The sequence below is a fragment of the Zootoca vivipara genome, chromosome 8 (genome assembly GCF_963506605.1).
Source record: "Zootoca vivipara chromosome 8, rZooViv1.1, whole genome shotgun sequence".
NCBI classification, from domain to species: Eukaryota; Metazoa; Chordata; class Lepidosauria; order Squamata; family Lacertidae; genus Zootoca; species Zootoca vivipara.
This window is the reverse complement of record NC_083283.1, coordinates 37,387,687-37,408,407: the sequence shown is the minus strand read 5'-3', so window position 1 is coordinate 37,408,407 and position 20,721 is coordinate 37,387,687. Positions and strand designations below refer to the sequence as shown.

The window sequence follows — 20,721 nt, the reverse complement described above, 5'->3', positions numbered from 1 at the left end:
ACCATGAGCAAAGATACTTCTGTTTTTTAAGATATATTAGAATTCAGCTTTAATAAACAGGCATGTTCTGGAAGAAGTTAACCTGCTGCTAAATCAATCAGCCACTGAGTGCCAAGGTCTCAATCTGGAGATTTTCATTGTAATTGGATTGGTATGTGGTGGAGGAAAGCCTTTGTTTTCTCTTTATATATTCACTAGGCTGTTTTATAATGTGGCATCTCTTCACCAAAGAAAAAATTAGTTACTAATGAATTGCAATTATTAATGGACTGCAAGAGGGAATCAACAAGAACTTTATAATGCATATGGATTAATTCAAAGAATGGAACCGTGTAGAAAATATTGGGATGTTCTGTGGCAATACTCTCCAACGGAGGATTCTAACTTTGATTTTTTTATGGTGTTTGCAAGATATCAGCTTGTTATCAAATTGGAAAGTATTCAAAGAAAATGCTGGAAGTTTGCCCAGAGTAACGGCCAGAGGACAGTGCCTGGAAGGGACTCAGCAGCTTGCAAGGCAACATCTCTCTCTGGAAGGCCAGTGGTTTTTATCTGCCTTGGATATTTGTTTTTAATGAATCTATGATTGAATTGCAGATAGAGTAATCGAGTACAATTCCTACCTTTATTCCTTAATCAAGAACTGATTCTCTGTGACCCAATATGTTATTGTGCATTATGAATATTCTTGTAGGTGTGACTCCATACTTTATGTTTATTACTAATGGCCCCAACTTCCAAGAAGCAGCCTCCCCAAACCTTCTCTCTTTCTCACAATGCCTGGTTTCTTCATACAGATTGCACAGCCATCACAGTCTCTTTAAACCTCCACATAAAGGGATGTGTCTCCATAGTGGTGGAAATTAGCCTACGGAAAATAGAGCAGCAGACAAGACTTGTGCTGCTCTCAGAGAGAGGTTACCAAAGTGAAGGCAATTAAGGCTTACCAGGAATGTAAGTAAAAGTTTTTGTTCATACAATCAAAAAGTGTAGAGTTGGAATCTCAACAAGCGATCCTTGCTTAGTTTTGCAAATGTGCTAGTAGTTGTGTTATTTGTCAGTTCCGGTGCATGGGTCAGCAGAAAGAAAGAGAAATGCTGTATTGTATTGTCTGTATGTGTGTGTGTGTAAAAACCAGCTGTATGAAAATCTTAGCTTGTTTCCACATTGTCAACTTAAAACATAGCTAGGATGTTCGCTACTTGGGGAGATGAAATTAAGCACTTACAGCTTTTCAGATATTATAACACTGAGAAGCAGAAATTTCATTCCTCCCTAGAACACAGCTATTATTGGAATCAAAACAGCTGTGATTTTAAGCCCACCCACCGCTTATTTTTGTATCTTTTCTCATACTTTTTTGTTGAAAGATGTAGTGAAGATAGAGGAAAATATAAATATGCAATTCAACTATGTAAAGCTAATGGGCTTTCAGATGACTTCATAATGTGTAGACGAAAATGCAATGGCTGAGTATTGTGGCATAGTCCCCAATAACCCAATTGGAGAGAAGTTCTAGAAGCAGTGATAACAGGGTTTGGCCATTGGCATCTGTTCAAATATGGCAGCAGAGCTGCTATTCCACCTCACATCCCCAGAAAGAGGCACTTTGCAGTGAATCCCAAAATGCTGCCACCCGTCAGCTCCCTGTTTCCCTCACCCTCCCTCTTCTTCGGTGTTGTGTGCGTGCCACAGAATTTAAGTTGAGTGGTTAGCCTCAGTACAGGAAATAACTGCGTTGCAGAGATCGCTTTTACTTTGGGGGCACAAAAACACACACACTCTGCAATTGCTACAAGAAGTCTTCACTCTCTAAGCCCAGAGAGCGTTTCAAAGTATAAAGTTTTTGCTGAGGAAAAGTGCACACAGCAAGTGCAAAGTCCAGTTGCTCAAAAAAAAGTCCTGCAACTGCCAGAGTTCCCTCAGTCTAGAAGTCTTGCAATGTGTCTAACTTCCTTTAGGCAAGCTCTTCACAAATCCGACACATTTTTTCCAGGTCATTCCAACAGTCTCCATGTCTCCAATGCCCCACAACAGTGAATGCTGTAACTTGAGTTCATTATCCATCCTGGGCTATGTGTTAGTTTGCCCAGCAACACAAATAAGACTGTCACAGGATGCATGCAGCTGCATTTTTAGGAGGCGGGGAACCATTTCTGCTGACAAAGGGAAGTAACCCTTTCTCACTTTCCTTAATACTTCAGCAGTGGAATGAAACCAGCTTGCTCTACAACAAATAAATGGAGTCATACACTTGCCATTTTGTATCTACTTGTATCTACTTGGCAAGTTACAGTGGGGAAAACTAGAAAAAAATTAAATAGCATGGGATTTCATGTAATCATGAATGCTTCTGGGATGACAGTTCAAACCAATGTACTGCATTTTCTGTTTTCCAGGTAAACAGTTGAAAAAAATACCATCACAACTGAGGAAATTTTCACTTCAGAATACCTGAGCTCAGGGGCTCTTTCTTGGTGGTTTCGTAAGCTTCTGATTTTGACTTGTTCATTATGTATAATAGTGTATTTGCTTGTCTGTACTTTCTCATTTTTGCTATATGTCTACAAGAAGATGAATAAGCACCAAGAAACTGATGTTGATAGTATTTTTTTTGAAAAAGCCAAAACAAGTTGTTGCTCAAGTTTTATATATATATGGAAAGATATTACATGGTGAGTAAATGTTTCTTTCATACCAATAATTCAGCTACTATACTTTCATAGGACTGAGCATCAGAATTTCAGACTTGAGGCAATGGAACAATAGTTACAACTCTTGGCTTTAACTGTGTAGTGGGTACACAGCAAATTTAAGGAGTATATCATCGTGTAGTGAGACTTTTTATTTTATTTTTTTAAAAACTCTTTTATATTTGAAAAATAATGATATACAGAATCAGATCAATGCAAAGCAATATAATACAATAAAAGGAAATAAAAGAACAAACAGACAACAACTGAAAGGAAAATAAAATACCAAGAATTTTTCAATCTGTACATCAGCTGTATTATACCTTCATTATACTATACTTTCTTTTGATGCATTTTTGTAAGCATACAAAGAGAAAAGAAAGAAAGAAAGAAAGAAAGAAAGAAAGAAAGAAAGAAAGAGAAAAGAGAAAGAAAAGAAAAAAGATATATAAAATAGTAATAACAACATAAATATTTACCAACAATAAAGAATGATCCCTCCACCCCCTCCACCCTGTGATGACTTCCAGCCTTTTTTCTATTTCAGTATTTTCTTCATTTCTGTATAGATCTCCTCCCAAAATTTCTTAATTGTTTTGCGATGCAACCAAGTATGTATTTACGAGCCCACCTCCTCATGGCACTTCCAACATGTGTTATAACTCCCTTTATATATTTTTGCCAATTTCACCAGGGTCAAATGCCACCTGTATTGCATTTTTAATATGTTTTCTTTCAGGTCACAATTTGGTGTAAATTTTATATCTCTTGTCCATAATTTTCCCCACTTCTCTACAATTATTGCTTTTTCCAAATCTTGTCCCCATTTTATCATTACCTCCTTTGTCTGTTCGTCTTTTGTATCCCATTTCTAATAATAGATCATATAAAATTTTACTATATTTATTGTCCCCTCCTAATAGTATTTTATCAAATTTAGAGAAGCTATTTTCAAATCCTATTATCTTAACTTTCTGAAACCTTTGATTAATTTGGAAATATTGTAGCCAAACATTTAGATAATTTTTGACCTCTTTATATTCTTTTAATTTAATATTTCCTTCTACTTCTTCCAATAATAATTTGTAAGTTGGCCAATTCTCCTCTAGATTTTTCACCACGGCGTCCTTGGTTCTAATATGCCTTTATATTTTTTCCAAATCTTGAATAATGATTTTCTTATGATATTGTTGTTAAAGCTGCTATGTTCTTTCAGTTTTTCCTCCATTAAATACTTGTGCCATCCAAAGGCTAGGCCCACCCCTTCCAAATCTAACACAACCGCATTCTTTAATTCCATCCATTCTTTCAACCACATTTCTTTCCATGCTCTCTCATAATTTTCCTGATACAAATCTATATTTTTTGTTGTAATCTGTATTCCTAATTACTTCATTTTTTTCTTAATTTCAATACCTGTTATTTCCTGTAATTGTTCTTTTTCCTTATTTTCCATAGTGTAGTGAGACTTTGAGGGTGCAATTTTCTTGAGCATGGTAAACCACTAGGTAACCCTGAAGCATAAAGTCTGGACCCAGCACAGGATGTGGTGATGGCTGCTAATTTCGATGGACACTGCGGGAAAAGGGTTCTTATTTATTCTAGAAATATCAAAGACTGAGTGCTCCAGACATATTATGAGAAAGGTCTTGAAATAGATGATGAGAGGATTATAATCCTAAAAGATTGGAAAACGTTTATTGACTATATGGGAAATAATTGTGTAAAGCTGAAAACTCATTCAGTCTAAATAAGTTTTAATGGATTCAATAATGGAATACTGAATGGTATATTTTTTGTAAAAAAATGCAGGGATTTATGATATGTAAAATGAACCATGGAAGGAGAAGAAGGGAATTCATTGACATCTTAAGGATGTAAAATGAGTATTTTAAATAGTAAAACAATTTTTAAAAAAGAAAAAAAAGAAGGAAAAAAGGAAAATGCAGGTTTTCTTTTTAAATGTCACCAATTTCAGTAGGAGTGATTTTAAAGCAGGAGTGGGAAATACTTGGAACTCCAGATATCATTTGACACCCCCAAACAGGATATTTGCCATCCTCAGCTATTTCGGATTCTGGATCAAGGATGTCAAAACATTACGTCTTATCTGGGATATTTGTGAAGGCAATGCAAATTGCACAAAGATCACTCACCACTTTCGCCTCCAAAGCTGCCCAAGCAAAACCTGTGGGTTTACCCCACATTATGTAGTAATCATGATTGTACAGTGCTTCTCTAGCTCCACCAGGTGAAATGCCCAGTAAATGGCCTTTCTTCATAATTTCCACAATTTCAGCTTGCTTGTAAAATTTCAACCCAATCACATAAAAAAATCTGCAGTCCTGAAAAAATAGTTCTCTGCCACTCCATTTCAACTAGGATTTCATGGAGGGGGACTTTATGCTAATTCCTCTTTTGCTCAGATGTTCTGACAGTAGGCTTTCCCCCTCTTTTTCTGAAAGCACATTGAGTGGGGTTGAGTGCTGAGGTGGCCAACTTTTAAGCCATGTGTTCCTCAGTTCAACTCTGTAGTACAACAGAATGGCATTCAAGTTTGCATTATGATAAAAAATACAGCTCACAGTGAGTGGTAGAGGAACGCTCTCTGGCACCTGGGGTGGTGCAGCCCATACGGACTGCGCATGTGCGACGACCGTACGGGCTGCCGCACATGTGCATTCTGTATGGACCCTCGACTGCTCTACAGCTGGGGGGAGGCAGGGGACATCTTGTCACCTGTCCCAGAGCGGCATATTTTACATGTTTTATGTTAAAAAAAACATTAGTTAAATTTAAATAATTTACCTGCAATCCAATGCCCAGAACGATGACTTAATGAAAAGCACAGTCTCCCCATCTCTAAGAAATATCTAGCCAAAAATAAGACATAGCCGAGAGGAGACACTCCATGATGATAAATATGATAAATCCCTGGTCCTTTAGGGAGATGTTCTGTGCCAATAACTTTGAAACCTGAAAATAATACAAAATTCAACAAATAAATATAGCAACCATTATTGGAGGAAATCAGTGTTGTTCAGGAAATAAATGAAATTTAAGAACAGGCTAAAAGCTCTGTTATGTACTCCAGCATTCTGGATGCTAGGTTGTCATCCACACGGATCAAGACTTTCTCTTTAACGAATCCTGATTGGTTTCCATGAATTATTTCTATTAAAATCCAATTTAATCTATTTGCCAAAACCCCTGCATAGATTTTGTAATTGCAATTTAATAAAGAAATGGGCCTATAATTCATGGGTGATTCTGGATCTGTATCCTGTTTGGGTAAAAGAGTTATTGTGGCTTCTCTCCAGGAGTCCGGCATGCTACCTTTTATTAATATTTCATTCATGACATTTTTCAACAAATTATTATTAATAAATCTTCCAAATTTTTATAATATTCTATTGGGATCCCATCAGGGCCTGGTGATTTTCCAATTTTCATCTTTTGAATTACCTCCTTGATCTCAGTTTCTGTTATGGTTTCATTTAATGCCTTGATCTTATTCGCCATTATCCTGGGTAATTTGTACTTACTTAGGAAATTTATTATTTCTTCCTCCTTTTCCTCTTCCTTTCGGTAAAGATTTACATAATTTTTTTTCAAATATTTTCCTAATTTCTTTTGATTTTTCAATCAATTTCCCTTCTACTTTTAATCTGTTTATCCATCTTTCACTTTTCCGTTTCTTTAATTGCCACACTAACATCTTCCCTGGTTTGTTAGCCCACTCAAAGTTCTTATATTTCCAAAACTGAATTTCTCTTTCCATTTCTTGCTCTACCATCCTTTCATACTCACCCCTTAAAATATTAATTTCTTTATTGAATTCTTTTTTCTTTGTTTTATATAATAATTTCTCCTTCCTCTTTATTTCTTCCACCAATTTCCTCCCCCCCCTTCTTTAGCAATTTTATCAATCTTATTTTGTTATTCCTTCAGGGTCTGACACTTCTGTTTCTAGTGTATCTGAAGAAGTGTGCATGCACACGAAAGCTCATACCAAAATATAAACTTAGTTGGTCTTTAAGGTGCTACTGAAGGAATTTTTTTATTTTGCTTCGACTCAGACCAACACGGCTACCTACCTGTAACTAGACTTATTTTGTTATATAAAATAACCCTGTGCCACAGCCTTCCCGGCGTCCCATACAGTTTTTAAATCCACCTCTCCATTACAATTTAATTCAAAATATTCCTGTACCAATTTGCGGGCCCCCTGTAGGATTTTTTTTATTTTTCAGACGAAATATATTCATTTTCCATCTTTTATTCATTTCTTGTTCTTTTTCTTCTATACTCAGCATTACGGGGTTGTGGTCTGTCAGTGTTTTGGGTAATATTTCTGCTTTCCCTGTTCTCCTTAATATATTTTTAGAAATCCGAATTCCATCAATTCTGCTTGCTGATTGGTGTAAGGATCAATAAAAAGTGTACTTTTTGTATCGGATGTTTATATCTCCAAGCATCAACCAAATCTAAATTTTCCACCATTTCGTGGAAGCTTTTACAATTTACAATCCTTCTTGTTCTTTTTGATTGTTGATTTATCTAATTCTGAATTGAGGACTCCATTTAAATCTCCCATTATTAATATATTCTTATCCATATGTTCTAATAGTTTCTCTTCCAATTCCTTAAAAACCCCGACCTTACTCCCATTGGGTGCATATATTCCTGATAATATCCATGGTTCACCTTCCACTTTTTTTCCACCAACATTATCCTTCCTTCTCTGTCTTTCCATATTAGTTTTGGCTCCCACTTCCCTTTAAAATATATGACCACTCCTTTTTTCTTTTTGTCACCTGCTGATATGAATTCCTTTGCCAATTTTTCATTCTTCAAAACTCATTCATGTTTTTTATTTATATGCGTCTCCTGTAAACAGCTTATCTCCCAATTTGCTTTTTTCATTATATGTCCTAATTTATTTCTTTTTTCTTATTATTTAAACCATTCACATTCCATGATATAATTTTTAATTTCATGTTGTTTTATTTAATATTTTAATAAGAATTAAAAAATGAAATTTTCAACCGCTAACTGTAACAAAGATCAGAAATGTGCTGATCAATTAATGAAAATATATATATACATCAGATGCTTTTTTCAGGGGAGAATATTCCCCTTTATCTATTCAAATTGAAGCGATATACCATATAACCCCTTTCCCCTTACAACTTCATTTTTTACATTAATAGATAACCTTGTTTATTAAGTCTCTCGATTCATTTCTTCTTCTTCGTCTTCTTTCTTGTCTTCTTCTTTGTCTTCTTTCTTGTCGTCTTCCTTTTCCTCTGTGCTGTCATCGTCATCTTCCTCTTGGTTGCTGTCCTGTTGGTCTTCTATTGGCCTGACTTTTTCATCACCCAGTTCCTGCCAATACTTTCTCCAAAACAAGTCCACCTCCCCCACATTCCCGAACTTTCTCCGTTTTCCTTTGTAAAATAAAGATAGACCTTCTGGATACTCCCAGCGGAAAGGAATTCTCTTCATTTTTACTGTTTTAGTTAGGAATTGATATTTCTGTCTCTTATGAATCAGTCTTGGTGGAATTTCTTTGAGTATAACGATCTCTACTCCTTCTATTCTCAGTTTCTTTCCCCCTTTTGTCTGTAAGCTCTTTTCTACCAGCCAGCTTGTGGTGAAATTTACTATACAGTCTCCAGGCCAGTTGTCTGCTCTCGCTTTTTTAGAATTTACTCCAAAGGTTTTTTCCACCCTTTCTTCTATTCCTTCTGGCTCCACCTCTAACCATTTTGCTAATTATTCCATTATCCGTTTTTCTATATCCTATATTTTTGGGAGGAAATATTATAAAGAATTAAAAAAGATAGTTAAGTATTTGTTTAAAAAAGAGCCAGAAATTTTCCTTCTGGGAATGCTGAATGAAGAAATTAAAGCTAAAGACAGATGTGTGCTGATGCACGCAACAGTAGCGGGCAGACTCTTAATTGCAAAAAAAATGGAAAAGTGAAAAAATACCAAGTAAAGAAGATTGCCTGATTAAATTAACAAATTATCAAAATTTAGCAATTAAGGTAGATATATCAAAAGGATTAAGTGAGGAAAAAGCAGGGGAAGATTGGAAATTATTCAAATTATATATAAAGAAACAAGTGGAGAAAGCAAATCTTATAGCAGAGATATGAAGGGCACAAAAATATAACTTAGAAAATAAAAAGAGAGTTAAAATAGGTTAATGAATGTAGTGTACCAAAGAAATTTAAATCAGGATATAAGAGAGGCTGGAAGTCACAAATGGTGGAGGGGGTGGTGTGGTGGGGATAAAAGGTTTAATGTATCTTTGTATATATTGCTTGTTTTTCTTTTATTATTAGTTTATCTTTATATATATGATTTCAAATTCAGTTATGTTGTGTTTATTTTTTATATGTATATGATTTGGATTTAATTTTAAGTTAATTCCAGAGTTGATGCAAGGTTGTCTTGAAGTTTTGTTATTTAAGGTTTCTTTTATTGTCGAGTTGTGTGTATTATGTTTATTATGTTGTGTTTTTCTTGTCTTCATATCTGTCTGTTTTTCTTTTTTTCCTTTTTTGTCCTATTTTTTTGTATATGTTTTTTTAAAAATTCAGTAAAGATTATTTTTATTATTAAAAAAAAAGACTTAATGAACTGGTGGATTTATTGCAAGCAGCAATTAGTCCCCGACCTCTCTATTGGACAGGGGCGTAGCCAGGATCAAAACTAGAGGGGGCAAGCCATGGTCATTCAGGGGCGGGGCCACAAAATGGGAATGTGGGTGGGGCTACAGGGCCAGCTGGCCTGATGACATCGTGGCGGCGGCAGCGGCCACCTTGTGCTTCTGGGGCTGGCAACGGCGGCGGCTACCCTGCTTGGCCTCCTCCCTAAAATAAGCTGAACTATGACCTGAACCCTAAACAAAAATGGGCCTCCCTCCCTCCTAAAAGAAGCTCAACAAGTTTGACCTAAACCCCCCAAAACAGGGCTTCCCTTCCTTAAAAAAACTCAACAGCTTTGACCTGAACCCCCCAAAAGGGGATAGATCACTCCCTGTTTTAAACTCTGTGAGTAGATCAGAGTCTCTTGGGAGGTGGCCACCCCTGATTTACAGTATACAGATGCAGGAGGAGGGGCAGACTGGAACACCACTGCTTTTTATAAACATCACTGTGTCTGTCAAAGCTACAGCCCCCCCTTTCTTATTCACTTCCTTTTAGCCTTGCAGAGCCACCTTAGTCAAATTGAATCCTCTGCACCCTCATTAAATCGTCAATAGAACTCTTAATGCGATTCCTGAATGCTCATTAACAACTTCCACTGAAGAACAATAGGGTGAAGTGGTCAGCTATCGAAACTTGCCTGGTGATATCTGCTCCATTGTCTTAACTGCTTAACTACTGGTAGCCACTTTGCTTTATTTATTTGATGTGTTTTTGTTACAGCTGTTCCCCCCCCCCCCAGCAAGCGGAGACTTAGCTGCTCTTGCTAAAGCAAAGCCCTTTCCACTTCAGTTTTTGGAGGGGCAAAGTGCTGGTTATGGTCTGTAAAATACAATATTTTTTTGCTTCTAGGGGGGGCAGCTGCCCCCCTCCTGTCCCCCCTGTCTACACCCATGCTATTGGAGGTCAAGTAGACCCTCTTGCCAATTCCTCTGCCAGATATTCCGTAGCTGGGACTGACATGTTGTCTTCCTGTCCTGGAGAAGCGCGGGGGTGTCTTCCCAGGCAGGCAAAGGGAGCCTGTTGTGTAGATGAGTGTACAGCGCTGTTATATGCGAACTCTGCTAGAGCCAGCTTGTCGACCCAATCATCCTGTTGATAGTTCACATAACACCTCAGATACTATTGCAAGGTTGCATTCGTCCTTTCCGACTTTCCATTGGTCTGTGGGTGCCTCACTGATGCGAGGCAGACTTACACCTTCAGCAGCTGCATTAGTTTCCTCCAAAACTGGGAGGTAAACGTTGTTCCTCTATCGGAAATGACACCTTTTGTTTCTTGTTCTGGCTCTGCATTATTTAAAAGCCTGTACATTTTAGAGAGTGCTTTTTTCATTGTTATGAAGAACTTCTTTTTCAAATCTTGTGGTTTTATTTCCAAACCCCCTTGTTTTTATGTCTTTTTCATATGTTGCCTTCAATTGAAAATACTCTAACCAACTTATCCCCCTTTGTTTTTAATTCTTCATATTCCTTTAATTTAGTGTTTCCAATTTTACTTTCCATTATCTCTCTATAAGTTAACCACACTTCCTTTTTATTACATTTTAAGGTAGAATTTGCTTCTAGGGGAGATATCCACCAGGGAGATATCCACCTTTTTGTCTATCACTTTTTCTTTTGTTCTTTCCCATACTTCAACTAGGGCTTTCCCTATTAGATGGTTTTTAAAATCTTTGTGAATTTTGTTCTTCTCATACATCAGGTACCCATGCCAACCAAATATTTTATATTCCATCCTTCTACTGCTAGAATTTTGGTTCTTAATTACAGGTAGGTAGCCGTGATGGTCTGAGTCGAAGCAAAATAAAAAAAATCTTCCAGCAGCACCTTAAAGACCAACTAAGTTTTTGTTTTTGTATGAGCTTTCGTGTGCATGCACACTTCTTCAGATACACTGAAACAGAATTAACCAGACCCTTATGTATATACAGAGGGTGGTGGGGGTGGGTGGGAATGGGTGATGGGTGATGGACTGATAGGAGTGGTAAACCTGTTGATGGCTGTTAACGACTGCTGATGACTGCAATAGGTCCTGCCGGGGGGAAGCAAGGGCTGAGGCGCTAAAGAAAGCTTGATCATGCATAATGAGATAAGAATCCTATGTCTTTGTTCATCCCAGGTGGCTCCATGGTTTTAAGCTTGGTAATGAGTTCCAATTCAGCAACTTCTCTTTCCAGTCTGTTCCTGAAAATTTTCTGTAATAAAACAGCTGCTTTGAGATCTTGTATAGAATGTCCTGGGAGATTGAAGTTTTCTCCTACTGGTTTCTCTGTCTTGTGGTTCCTGATGTCAGATTTATGTCCATTTATCATTTGGCATAGGGTTTGGCCTGTTTGTCCAATATAGAGAGCTGAAGGGCACTGTTGGCATTTGTATAGTATAGTACCCACTAACGAAAAACGGTAGTGTAAAATGTTGGAATATATTGAACTGGCTGGTCTGATAAACAGCATAAGAGAAAATGGAGATAAGGAATGGATGAGCTTTATTAACTATTTCAAGACAAATACATAGCTTAGCAGGTCTTGTGTAAATCCAGCAGATTTGAAATAGAGTATTTAGTTGATACCAGATTGGATGATTAAAAAGATGTTTATTACAAGGAGTAGTAGAAAAGTAAAAGCAACCAGAAAAAGTGTGGTTGTGGAGTAACTGTAGGCATTTCTGGATGAAAATGATTTTCTAGAATCATTAAATTCTAGGTTCAGACCAGAATTCAGACCTGAATCAGCCTTTGTTGCCTTGATGAATTACCTTTATCATAAAAGGAACAAACTGCAAGGCCAGGTTCCCACCTGAGCACTGTGGTCTATGCGTTGGTTGGAAACTTGAGTCTGTATGACTGTCATATGTTCTTTGTGGAGCTGCTGTCGGGCCTGAAGAAGCACCAGTCAGCATAGAATAGGGTGCCTAGATTGCTGATGGAGGCATCTCACCAAGATTATGTGACACCATGGGGTAATGTAGCCAAACAACCCTTGCTGACAGATGTATTGTTTCCCCTCACATAAAAATTTCCTTGCACCTTTAAAGAAACAAGAAGACAACATCATTGGAAGAAGGTATTGATGTTTATTTCTTTTTTAAAAAAAATCACATGAAAGTGATATGAAAGTAGCCAAGGCAAATGTGCCATAGAAGCCCACCAGCCCTTGCAAAGGCCAACTAGGTAAAGTTCTTTTGGCATGTGGGTGGAGGAAATAAAAAGGCACCTGTTGGGATGGGTAGTGCAGAAGGCAGGAATGGGAACAGGAAGAAAACCCAGAACCACTGATTGTAGTTATGCCCCTCGTCTTCGTCCATGCTGAGTACTACAATGGCAACAGAAACTGAGGAGGAGGAAACTGGTAGGCAGTGGCATCCCCATGGCATAAGTGTCAAAGGGCTGGCAGAGGGCAGGATGCCATTTTATCAGTTTTAATTGCACAGCCTGAAATTGCCACATCCACCCTAATGCAACAGCTCCAATTGCCAAATGGTCTATCTCAACACACCTCATTATGGGGGTAAGATGGTTGTGAAGGGAACAGAAAGAATATAACTGCTTCAGAAATAACTGCTTCAGAATTGTACAAGGTGGATAAATCATTCCTGGTATTTGACTTGGTTACTTTAAGTCAGGATCAAAGTACTCATCATGATGCAGCAGATATCTGACTGGGGCAGGGGAGTTACTTTCTGTAATCCAGCAGCTGAGGATTTTGTGGGGAGCACCACTCACCCAGTACATCACATCACTGCCACTTATCTGGAGGTATAGAGAGAGTGGGGAAGATGGTGGCAAGGTGGGTGTGATTTAAACACATCAATGGAGCTACTCCAGTGATCCTGCTTGTTTGTTTATACCATGCTGACCTCACTCCCAACTTGCCTTCCCCCCTCTACCTCCTGTTAAGCAGCAGCAATGTGACCAGTCAGAGGTCAGGTGAGCAGCAGTGCCCCATCACACTCTGCCATTGCCGTAACCCATCATTGTGCAATGCAGTGGCATGTAAGAAAATGTGTCCTGCAGTTGCTGTGCCTCCTTAATGCCTAGGTACACCCACACCTCCAACTAAGCTGGCAAGGTTTTGAAATGGGGTGGTACACCCCACTAAGGTGATCTCCGCCCTTGATTGTGGAAACTCTTCACTATGTGGGCAGTGAGAACTTCAATCAATGATGCTATCGGTGACAAGAATGGAGCCACGTCTGAATGAATACCTCATAAAAATTGCAACAAGTGTGATGGATTTCCCCATGACTGCTTACTTGGATATTTTCTGTAGATATTTCTGCAGATTCCATTATTTTAGCATCATTATTTTAGTAAAATGAACTACTACTGTAGTCACTTGGAAAAAGTTTGTCAAAAAGCAGGATATAAATCTAAATACAGTGGTACCTCACTAGACAAATGCCCTGCTAGACAATTTTTTTGCTAGACGAATGGGTTTTGCGATCGGAGGTTGCCTCGCAAGACGAATTCGTTTTGTGAAAAATTTGTCTAGCGAATCGCGGTTTCCCATAGGAATGCCTTGAAATTCAATTAAGGCATTCCTATGGGCAAAAAAAAAGGAAACTCAATGCATTCATATGGGATTCGCAAGATGAATTTTTCGCAAAACGAATTGACTGACAGAACGAATTAAATTCGTTTTGCAAGGCACAACTGTAAATTAAAGACTATTTAAAGACTAAGAAGCAAACTGTGACTAAATTTTCACCAAATTATCATTTCCATGGCACAATCTACGCCCATGGCACTTTGCAAATGACTCTAATTGTCAGGCCTGAGGAATCTCTTCCTCTCTTCCAGATGTTTTCAAGGAGCCAGGAGAAATCAAGAAGGCTCTTAAGTCACTGCTGTAACACAAAGAATTCCAGTCTTTACGCCATGATGGAGTTATTCACTCTGACTCCTCCTCATTTCCCCTCCCCCAGCAGTATCGACTCCTACAGATGCTTCCCATTGCCAAACATTGTTGCGTATGCTGCTCTAGTATCCTCAGCCACCATTGCATCCTAGGGGATGGAGGATCTCCTACTATTTGCTCTCCCCCCTCTCTTAAATTTCCTAATTCTGCATAGATTGGCTGCTCTCCCCTCTCTGCCTGGTTATCTCCCTCATAGTTTGGCTGCAATTCAAAGCTGTCTTTCTCCCCCCCCCCCATCAGCTCCAGAAAGGGGGGGGGGAGATTCCTCCCATCCCTCTGCTTCTTCCTTCCAGTCCCTGACACCAATACTGTCAGGCATCATAAAGAATATCTACCTCCCATCTCTATAATAACATTCCCCAACACACTCAATGATTTTCAGATCGAAAGCTTGGGCCTTTGTTCACATCATCTTCAGGAACAAATGCCTAACAAATTCTTAAATCCTGATCAGCCTAATCTTGTATTCATGATTGAGGCTATGGCAGAAAGAAATCAGCTAAGATGAAAACTTGAGTCTTTCAAGAGCTAAAAGATAAAGCTGTGTGTGTGTGTGTGTGTGTGTGTGTGTGTGTGTGTGTGTGTGTGTGTAAGTGTAAGTCTGGTAACTTTGGGCAACTTAGAACATAATAAAAACACAGCAACACATCATCAATTAAAAACTTCCTGATACAGGGTTGCATTCAGATGTCTTCAGAAAGTTGTGTAGTTGTTTATCTATTTGACATCTGATGAGAGCGTGTTCAACAAGGCGGGTGCCACTACTGACTTTGAAGGCAGCCTGCTTTAATTTCCAAGCAAAGGGTCTGCTGGTTTCTCTTTAAGGTTTCCAGACTCAAAAGAGAGCAGGGCAATTAAAGGCAGAGAAGTCCTGTCCTCTATTGAGTCTGGCAACCCTACTGCCTGGTTCCCTGTAATATCACTTCTTGCAGTGAGGGAACCGCCAGAAGGCCCTCAGAGTAGGACCTTAGTGTCCGGGGTGAATGCTGAGGGTGGAGACACTCCTCAGGTATACAGTGGCAGGGCCATTTAGGGCTTTAAAGGTCAACACCAACACTTTGAATTGTGTTCAGAAATGTACAGGGAGATAATATATCTTCCAGGCTGGGTGTTATATGGGGCCAGCAGCTGCTCCTTATCACTGGTCTAGCTACCAGAATGAACACAGAATTAACATGTGCAAAGAATTTACATTATCCATGGACAGCTGTGAGTTCAAAATGACCCCAAGGTTGTGCACCTGATCCTGATTATTCAATACCTTCTGGATAATCCTATTATTCAAAACATGGCAGCACAGCTTAGGTTTGCAAAGTTGCAGCTGAACAGACCACAAGACTTCTGGAACAATGTCCTTTGGACAGACGAGACCAAAGTGGAGATGTCTGGCCCTGATGCACAGCACCATTTTTGGCAAAACCCAAACAGCATATCAGCACAAGCAGGTTGGGGTGATGATTTGGGCTTGTTTTGCAAGCACAGGAGCTGGGAACCTTGTAGTCATTGAGTCAACCATGAACTCTTCTGTATACCAAAGTATTCTAGAGTCAAATGTGAGGCAATTTGCCCGACAGCTGAAGCTTGGCCAAAATTGGGTCATGCTGTTAACAGGACAAGGGTCCCAAGTATACCAGCAAATCTATCACAGAATGGCTGGAAAAGAACAGAATTAAAGTCCAGGTAAAGGTAAAGGGACCCCTGACCATTAGGTCCAGTTGTGACTGACTCTGGGGTTGTGGCACACATCTCGCGTTATTGGCTGAGGGAGCTGCCGTACAGATTCCAGGTCATGTGGCCAGCATGACAAAGCCGCTTCTGGCAAACCAGGGCAGCACACGGAAACACTGTTTACCTTCCCGCTGTAGCGGTACCTATTTATGTACTTGCACTTTGACGTGCTTTTGAACTGCTAGGTTGGCAGGAGCTGTGACTGAGCAACGGGAGCTCACCCTGTCATGGGCATTCGAACCACTGACCTTCTGATCGGCAAGCGCTAAGCTTAGTGTTTTAACCCACAGCGCCACCTGCGTCCCTCAGCCCAATCTTGAATTCCTGCTCAAGATAGCTGTGCCTAAACAAATGCCAGCAGACTTCAATGAACTGAAGTGATGTGAGAGACTGATAAAGTCCTACAGATAGTGATAGCTTCTTATTGTTGCTAAATGTGGTTCTACAAGCTATTTAATAATATTTTTTTAAAAAATATATTTTTATTAATTTTCCAATTAAAACCAATTATATCACATTCATTATTTCAAATTATACACATATATATATCAATCAAACCGAATGTTATGCCAAATCGTCTAGAGAATTTTTTATTTGGGTTCCCATGCTTCAAGAAATTGGGGATTCCTCGCAACCGTCCACTGCCGTCTTTTTTCTAAAGTTCAAATCGTCCTCCAAGTTCATAATAATCCAGATCTTCCCCTTACAGTCACATAGATGTTTTCCACTTTCAACCGATTGTTTCCCAGCTGCTGAGATAAATATCAAACAAGGTTTCACAAATGTTCTTTCTCCTGTGTGGGTTAATCAGTCCAGCCTCCCCATAAATCTTCTTAGTCTGGAGCTCCCTGTTGCGTCGAAGCAGCTCCATCTTAAAAAGCTCAAATCACTTTCGTTTTCTCTCATAGCCATGAAGATTAGCGATCTTTATAGAATTTACAGCTTTTCCAGGCAGAAGACCCAAACATCAAACCATAAACTCTTGGTAAATTAATGGATCTCCTTGCCCTATAGCTGAACTTAGCTTCAGGTCGCTGCTCCAATTCAAAGTGCGTCACAGCTCATAAATCCTCCGAACGCGTCCAGGACTCCTTCCGTCCGACTAGGGGGGGGGGGCTTTTCTCATCGGCAACTCCACATCTTTAAAAAATATGCTCAGTAACAACAGTTTATAAAGTTCAACTCACACAGTCTTTTGCTTCTCTTTCACTCCAAACAAGCCAGGACATCGCGTCTGGGAAGGTACGAAGTAACTCATATGAAGAAAAATAAAAAAAAACTCAATTCCCTTATCGCTCCGTCCCCATCAATCCTTCTTCCAGATGATATACAGCCTTTGACTCCTCTCCCTCAGCAGCATAAATTTCTCAGCAGTAAACAGCGCTTCTTCCCCTCCTTCTGAAGTATGTCCATAGTTTTAAGCCTAATTATCTTCTTTAACCATGGAAATCCCCGCCATGCAGATTAGCGTCCGGGAGTCCTGGCCCTCGTAAGTGCTTTTCAGCCCAAGCTCCCCCCACTCCATAAACAGTCGGAGTGGGTCTGGGGGCATTGCGGGCCAGCGGCCCCTCTCCGTAACCCCCGGAGAGGGTAGGGGGTTGCCATTTACTCCCCTAGCAACCGCCAAATTCCTTACGAAGGTCAGAGGGATGGAAAACAGGTCCGCCATTCCTGCCGGCGGAAACCGGAACCCCAAGCTATTTAATAATAGTGTGTCATGTGTTCCTGTTCATCTGAGGTTGTGTGTGTGTGCATGTCACATTTTTAAATGTGGAATTGTTCCCAATGTAGTAAACATCATAGAATAATAGAGTTGGAGGGAACCACAAGGGTCATTTAGGCCAACCCGCTTCAAGCCAAATCACTCCTCTTGGAGAGCAGATGCTCCACATGCCTTCTTCCGCAGATATCCTATTGGGAGAAAGCCAGCTAAGGAGTGCTAGACGAACAGGCCTCTGAGTTCCTGGGCCCCTGACAAGGACCTGCCAGCCACGGCTGCTTTGTTGACCCCTTGGGATAAATCTCTCTTGTTACAGTCAACAGGGCTTAAAAATGTTCTATGTTGACTGTATTGTTTCCTACATTGTCCTTTGCTTATCCTTTGAGAAAAGGCATTTTAGTTGCACTTGCTCTGATGTTATTAATGCTTTCTATGTGATACTTTTCAGTTGGAAAAGTAGTGTTCTAAAGTCGTTGCTGTAAAATTTGACTGATGTTCTATTTCATATAGTATCATAATTATGTTGTCTAGGTCCGGAGACTCTATGAGCATGCACAAGAACATCTACATATGGGATGAGCTCCACTTTCAAACTGTTCAGCCATTTTGCAAGGAACGCAGCCTTGTCTGTCCCCTCTTCTTACTCTGGGACCCCCATATAGCTCAGATTCTGTCCCTTGATCCCAATTTGAATAATCCTCAAGGAAACACTGTAAAACTGAGGCAGCTTACTTTAGCCGTTTAATGGCACTTGCATTGCCCAGATCCAGATTCATTGCTTAGTTGGCTGTTTTCGTTAGGTCAGTCACTTTTTCCACCAATTCTGGATCCTTTTTTCCCCTCTACTTTTTTCCTAAATGTTTAGAAAGGTTGAGCCATTATAGGGCTCAAATCTTGGAGCGACCTTTTATAAACATAAAAGAGGTGTCACTGTATTAATAGAAGTGAATTATAGTCATTATTATTTCCCTTGTAATATTATTTTGTGTTTCAGTTAAGAACTCGCATTCCCATTATAAAAGGGACATTCTGGGAGTATTGCAGGATAGGACAAGACTTGTATGTCTTCGAAAACCTAGGACCTTCTGTATGCCCAGCAGGTGCTGAGTTACTGAGCTAGGGTCCCTTCCAGATAATTAATAAACAATCCAGCACAATTCTGTGTATAACAACTTGGCTTTAATAACATAATTATTAATGCTTCCTATTACAGACATCTCGTCAGAAACACTGCAGCAGTTTTATATGAACTAGTTAGCTTTGTAATGCTTATCAAATCGTTCTGAGAGAGCTCTTAATATATTTCCTGGCCTCTTTTGGTATTTATCCCGAAGATTTTCCATTGCAGTCTTTGTCTGTTGAAAGAAGTACAAAGGAATACATTGTGTTATATCAATATGTTGCAAAATGGATATTCACAGTTATTCATATCTGTGAGGAAAAAGCTAAAGGGATCAGAACCAGGCAGAATAAAGAATCCCATTTTTTCAAGTTACAGACACAATATGACAGTCCTCAAGACTGACTTTTTCAGCATGGAGGGTTGGACAAGAGTTGCCAGAGCCAGGAAACTCCAGTAGGAAAGTGTTCATCTCTCTGTGAATCCAGCCCACTGTCTTTATGGTTGTTGTTTTTACAAAGAGTTGCATGCCTGAAAACAGCACAGCAGGGCATGGGTAAAAATAGCAGAGTAGCATGGAGTCCCATTCACTTGCAGAGTTGCAATAAGTCAGACAAACATTAGAAGTTCTTCAGTAATAGTTTTACTGTGGGTTAGGAGCCTACGACCTGTCCATGCATGGCATAGCTCATAGCTTCTCTGTGTTATTCAAGCCCCTTCACAACGACAAGGCATTGATCCATGAAGGGCCAGTAAGATACAATCTAAATCAAATCCCTTATGAATACACAGTGGAAGTGCGGAACAGGTTTAATGATTTAGATGTGGTGGACAGAGTGCCTGAAGAACTATGGATGTAGGCTCGTAACATTATACAGGAGGCAGCAATGAAAACCATCCCAAGGAAAAGGAAAGGCAAGAAAGCAAAATGGCTGTCCAACGAGGCCTTACAAATAGCGGGGAAGAGGAGGCAAGCAAAATGCAAGGGAGATAGGGACGGATACAGGAAACTGAATGCAGATTTCCAAAAAAATAGCAAGGAGAGACAAGAGGGCCTTCTTAAATGAGCAATGCAAAGAAATAGAGGAAAACAATAGAATGGGGAAAACCAGAGATCTGTTCAAGAAAATTGGAGATATGAAAGGAACATTTCGTACAAAGATTACCATAATAAAGGACAAAAGTGGTAAGGACCTTACAGAAGCAGAAGTTATCAAAAAAAGAGGTGGCAAGAATACAAGGAGGAATTATACCAGAAAGATATGGAGGTCTCGTACACCCCAGGTAGTGTGGTTGCTGACCTTGAGCCAGACATCTTGGAGAGTGAAGTCAAATGGGCCATAGAAAGCACTGCTAATAACAAGGCCAGTGGAAGTGATGATATTCCAGCTGAACCATTTAAAATTTTAAAAGATGATGGTGTTAAGGTGCTACACCCAATATGCCAGCAAGTTTGGGAAACTCAGCAATGGCCAGAGGATTGGAGAAGATCAGTCTACATCCCAATTCCAAAGAAGGGCAGTGCCAAAGAATGCTCCAACTTCTGCACAATTGCGCTCATTTCACACACTAGCAAGGTTATGCTTAATATTCTACAAGGCAGGCTTAGGCAGTATGTGGACTGAGAACTCCCAGAAGTGCAAGCTGGATTTTGAAGGGGCAGAGGAACAAGAGACCAAATAGCAAACATGCGCTGGATTATGGAGAAAGCTAGAGAGTTCCAGAAAAACGTCTACTTCTGCTTCATTGACTATGCAAAAGCCTTTGACTGTGTCAACCACAGCAAACTATGGCAAGTTATTAAAGAAATGGGAGTGTCGGAT

The 20,721-nt window shown here is 39.5% G+C and overlaps 1 protein-coding gene across 6 annotated transcripts in view; it reads right to left on the bottom strand.

The window, feature by feature from the left end:
• LOC118078330 (monoacylglycerol/Diacylglycerol O-acyltransferase-like) overlaps positions 1–20,721 on the bottom strand; it is a 107,968-nt gene that overhangs the window by 47,371 nt on the left and 39,876 nt on the right. For 4 of the 6 annotated variants that reach the window (XM_060277817.1, XM_060277812.1, XM_060277813.1 and 1 more), the window contains one exon: positions 18,943–19,133. The exons of the other annotated variants lie outside the window; for them this stretch is intronic. In XM_060277817.1, coding sequence (XP_060133800.1) covers positions 19,029–19,133 — 105 coding nt within the window. In that variant the 3' untranslated portion in view covers positions 18,943–19,028. Of the gene's footprint in view, positions 1–18,942; positions 19,134–20,721 lie in introns of those variants that run through there. 6 annotated transcript variants of the gene reach the window in all.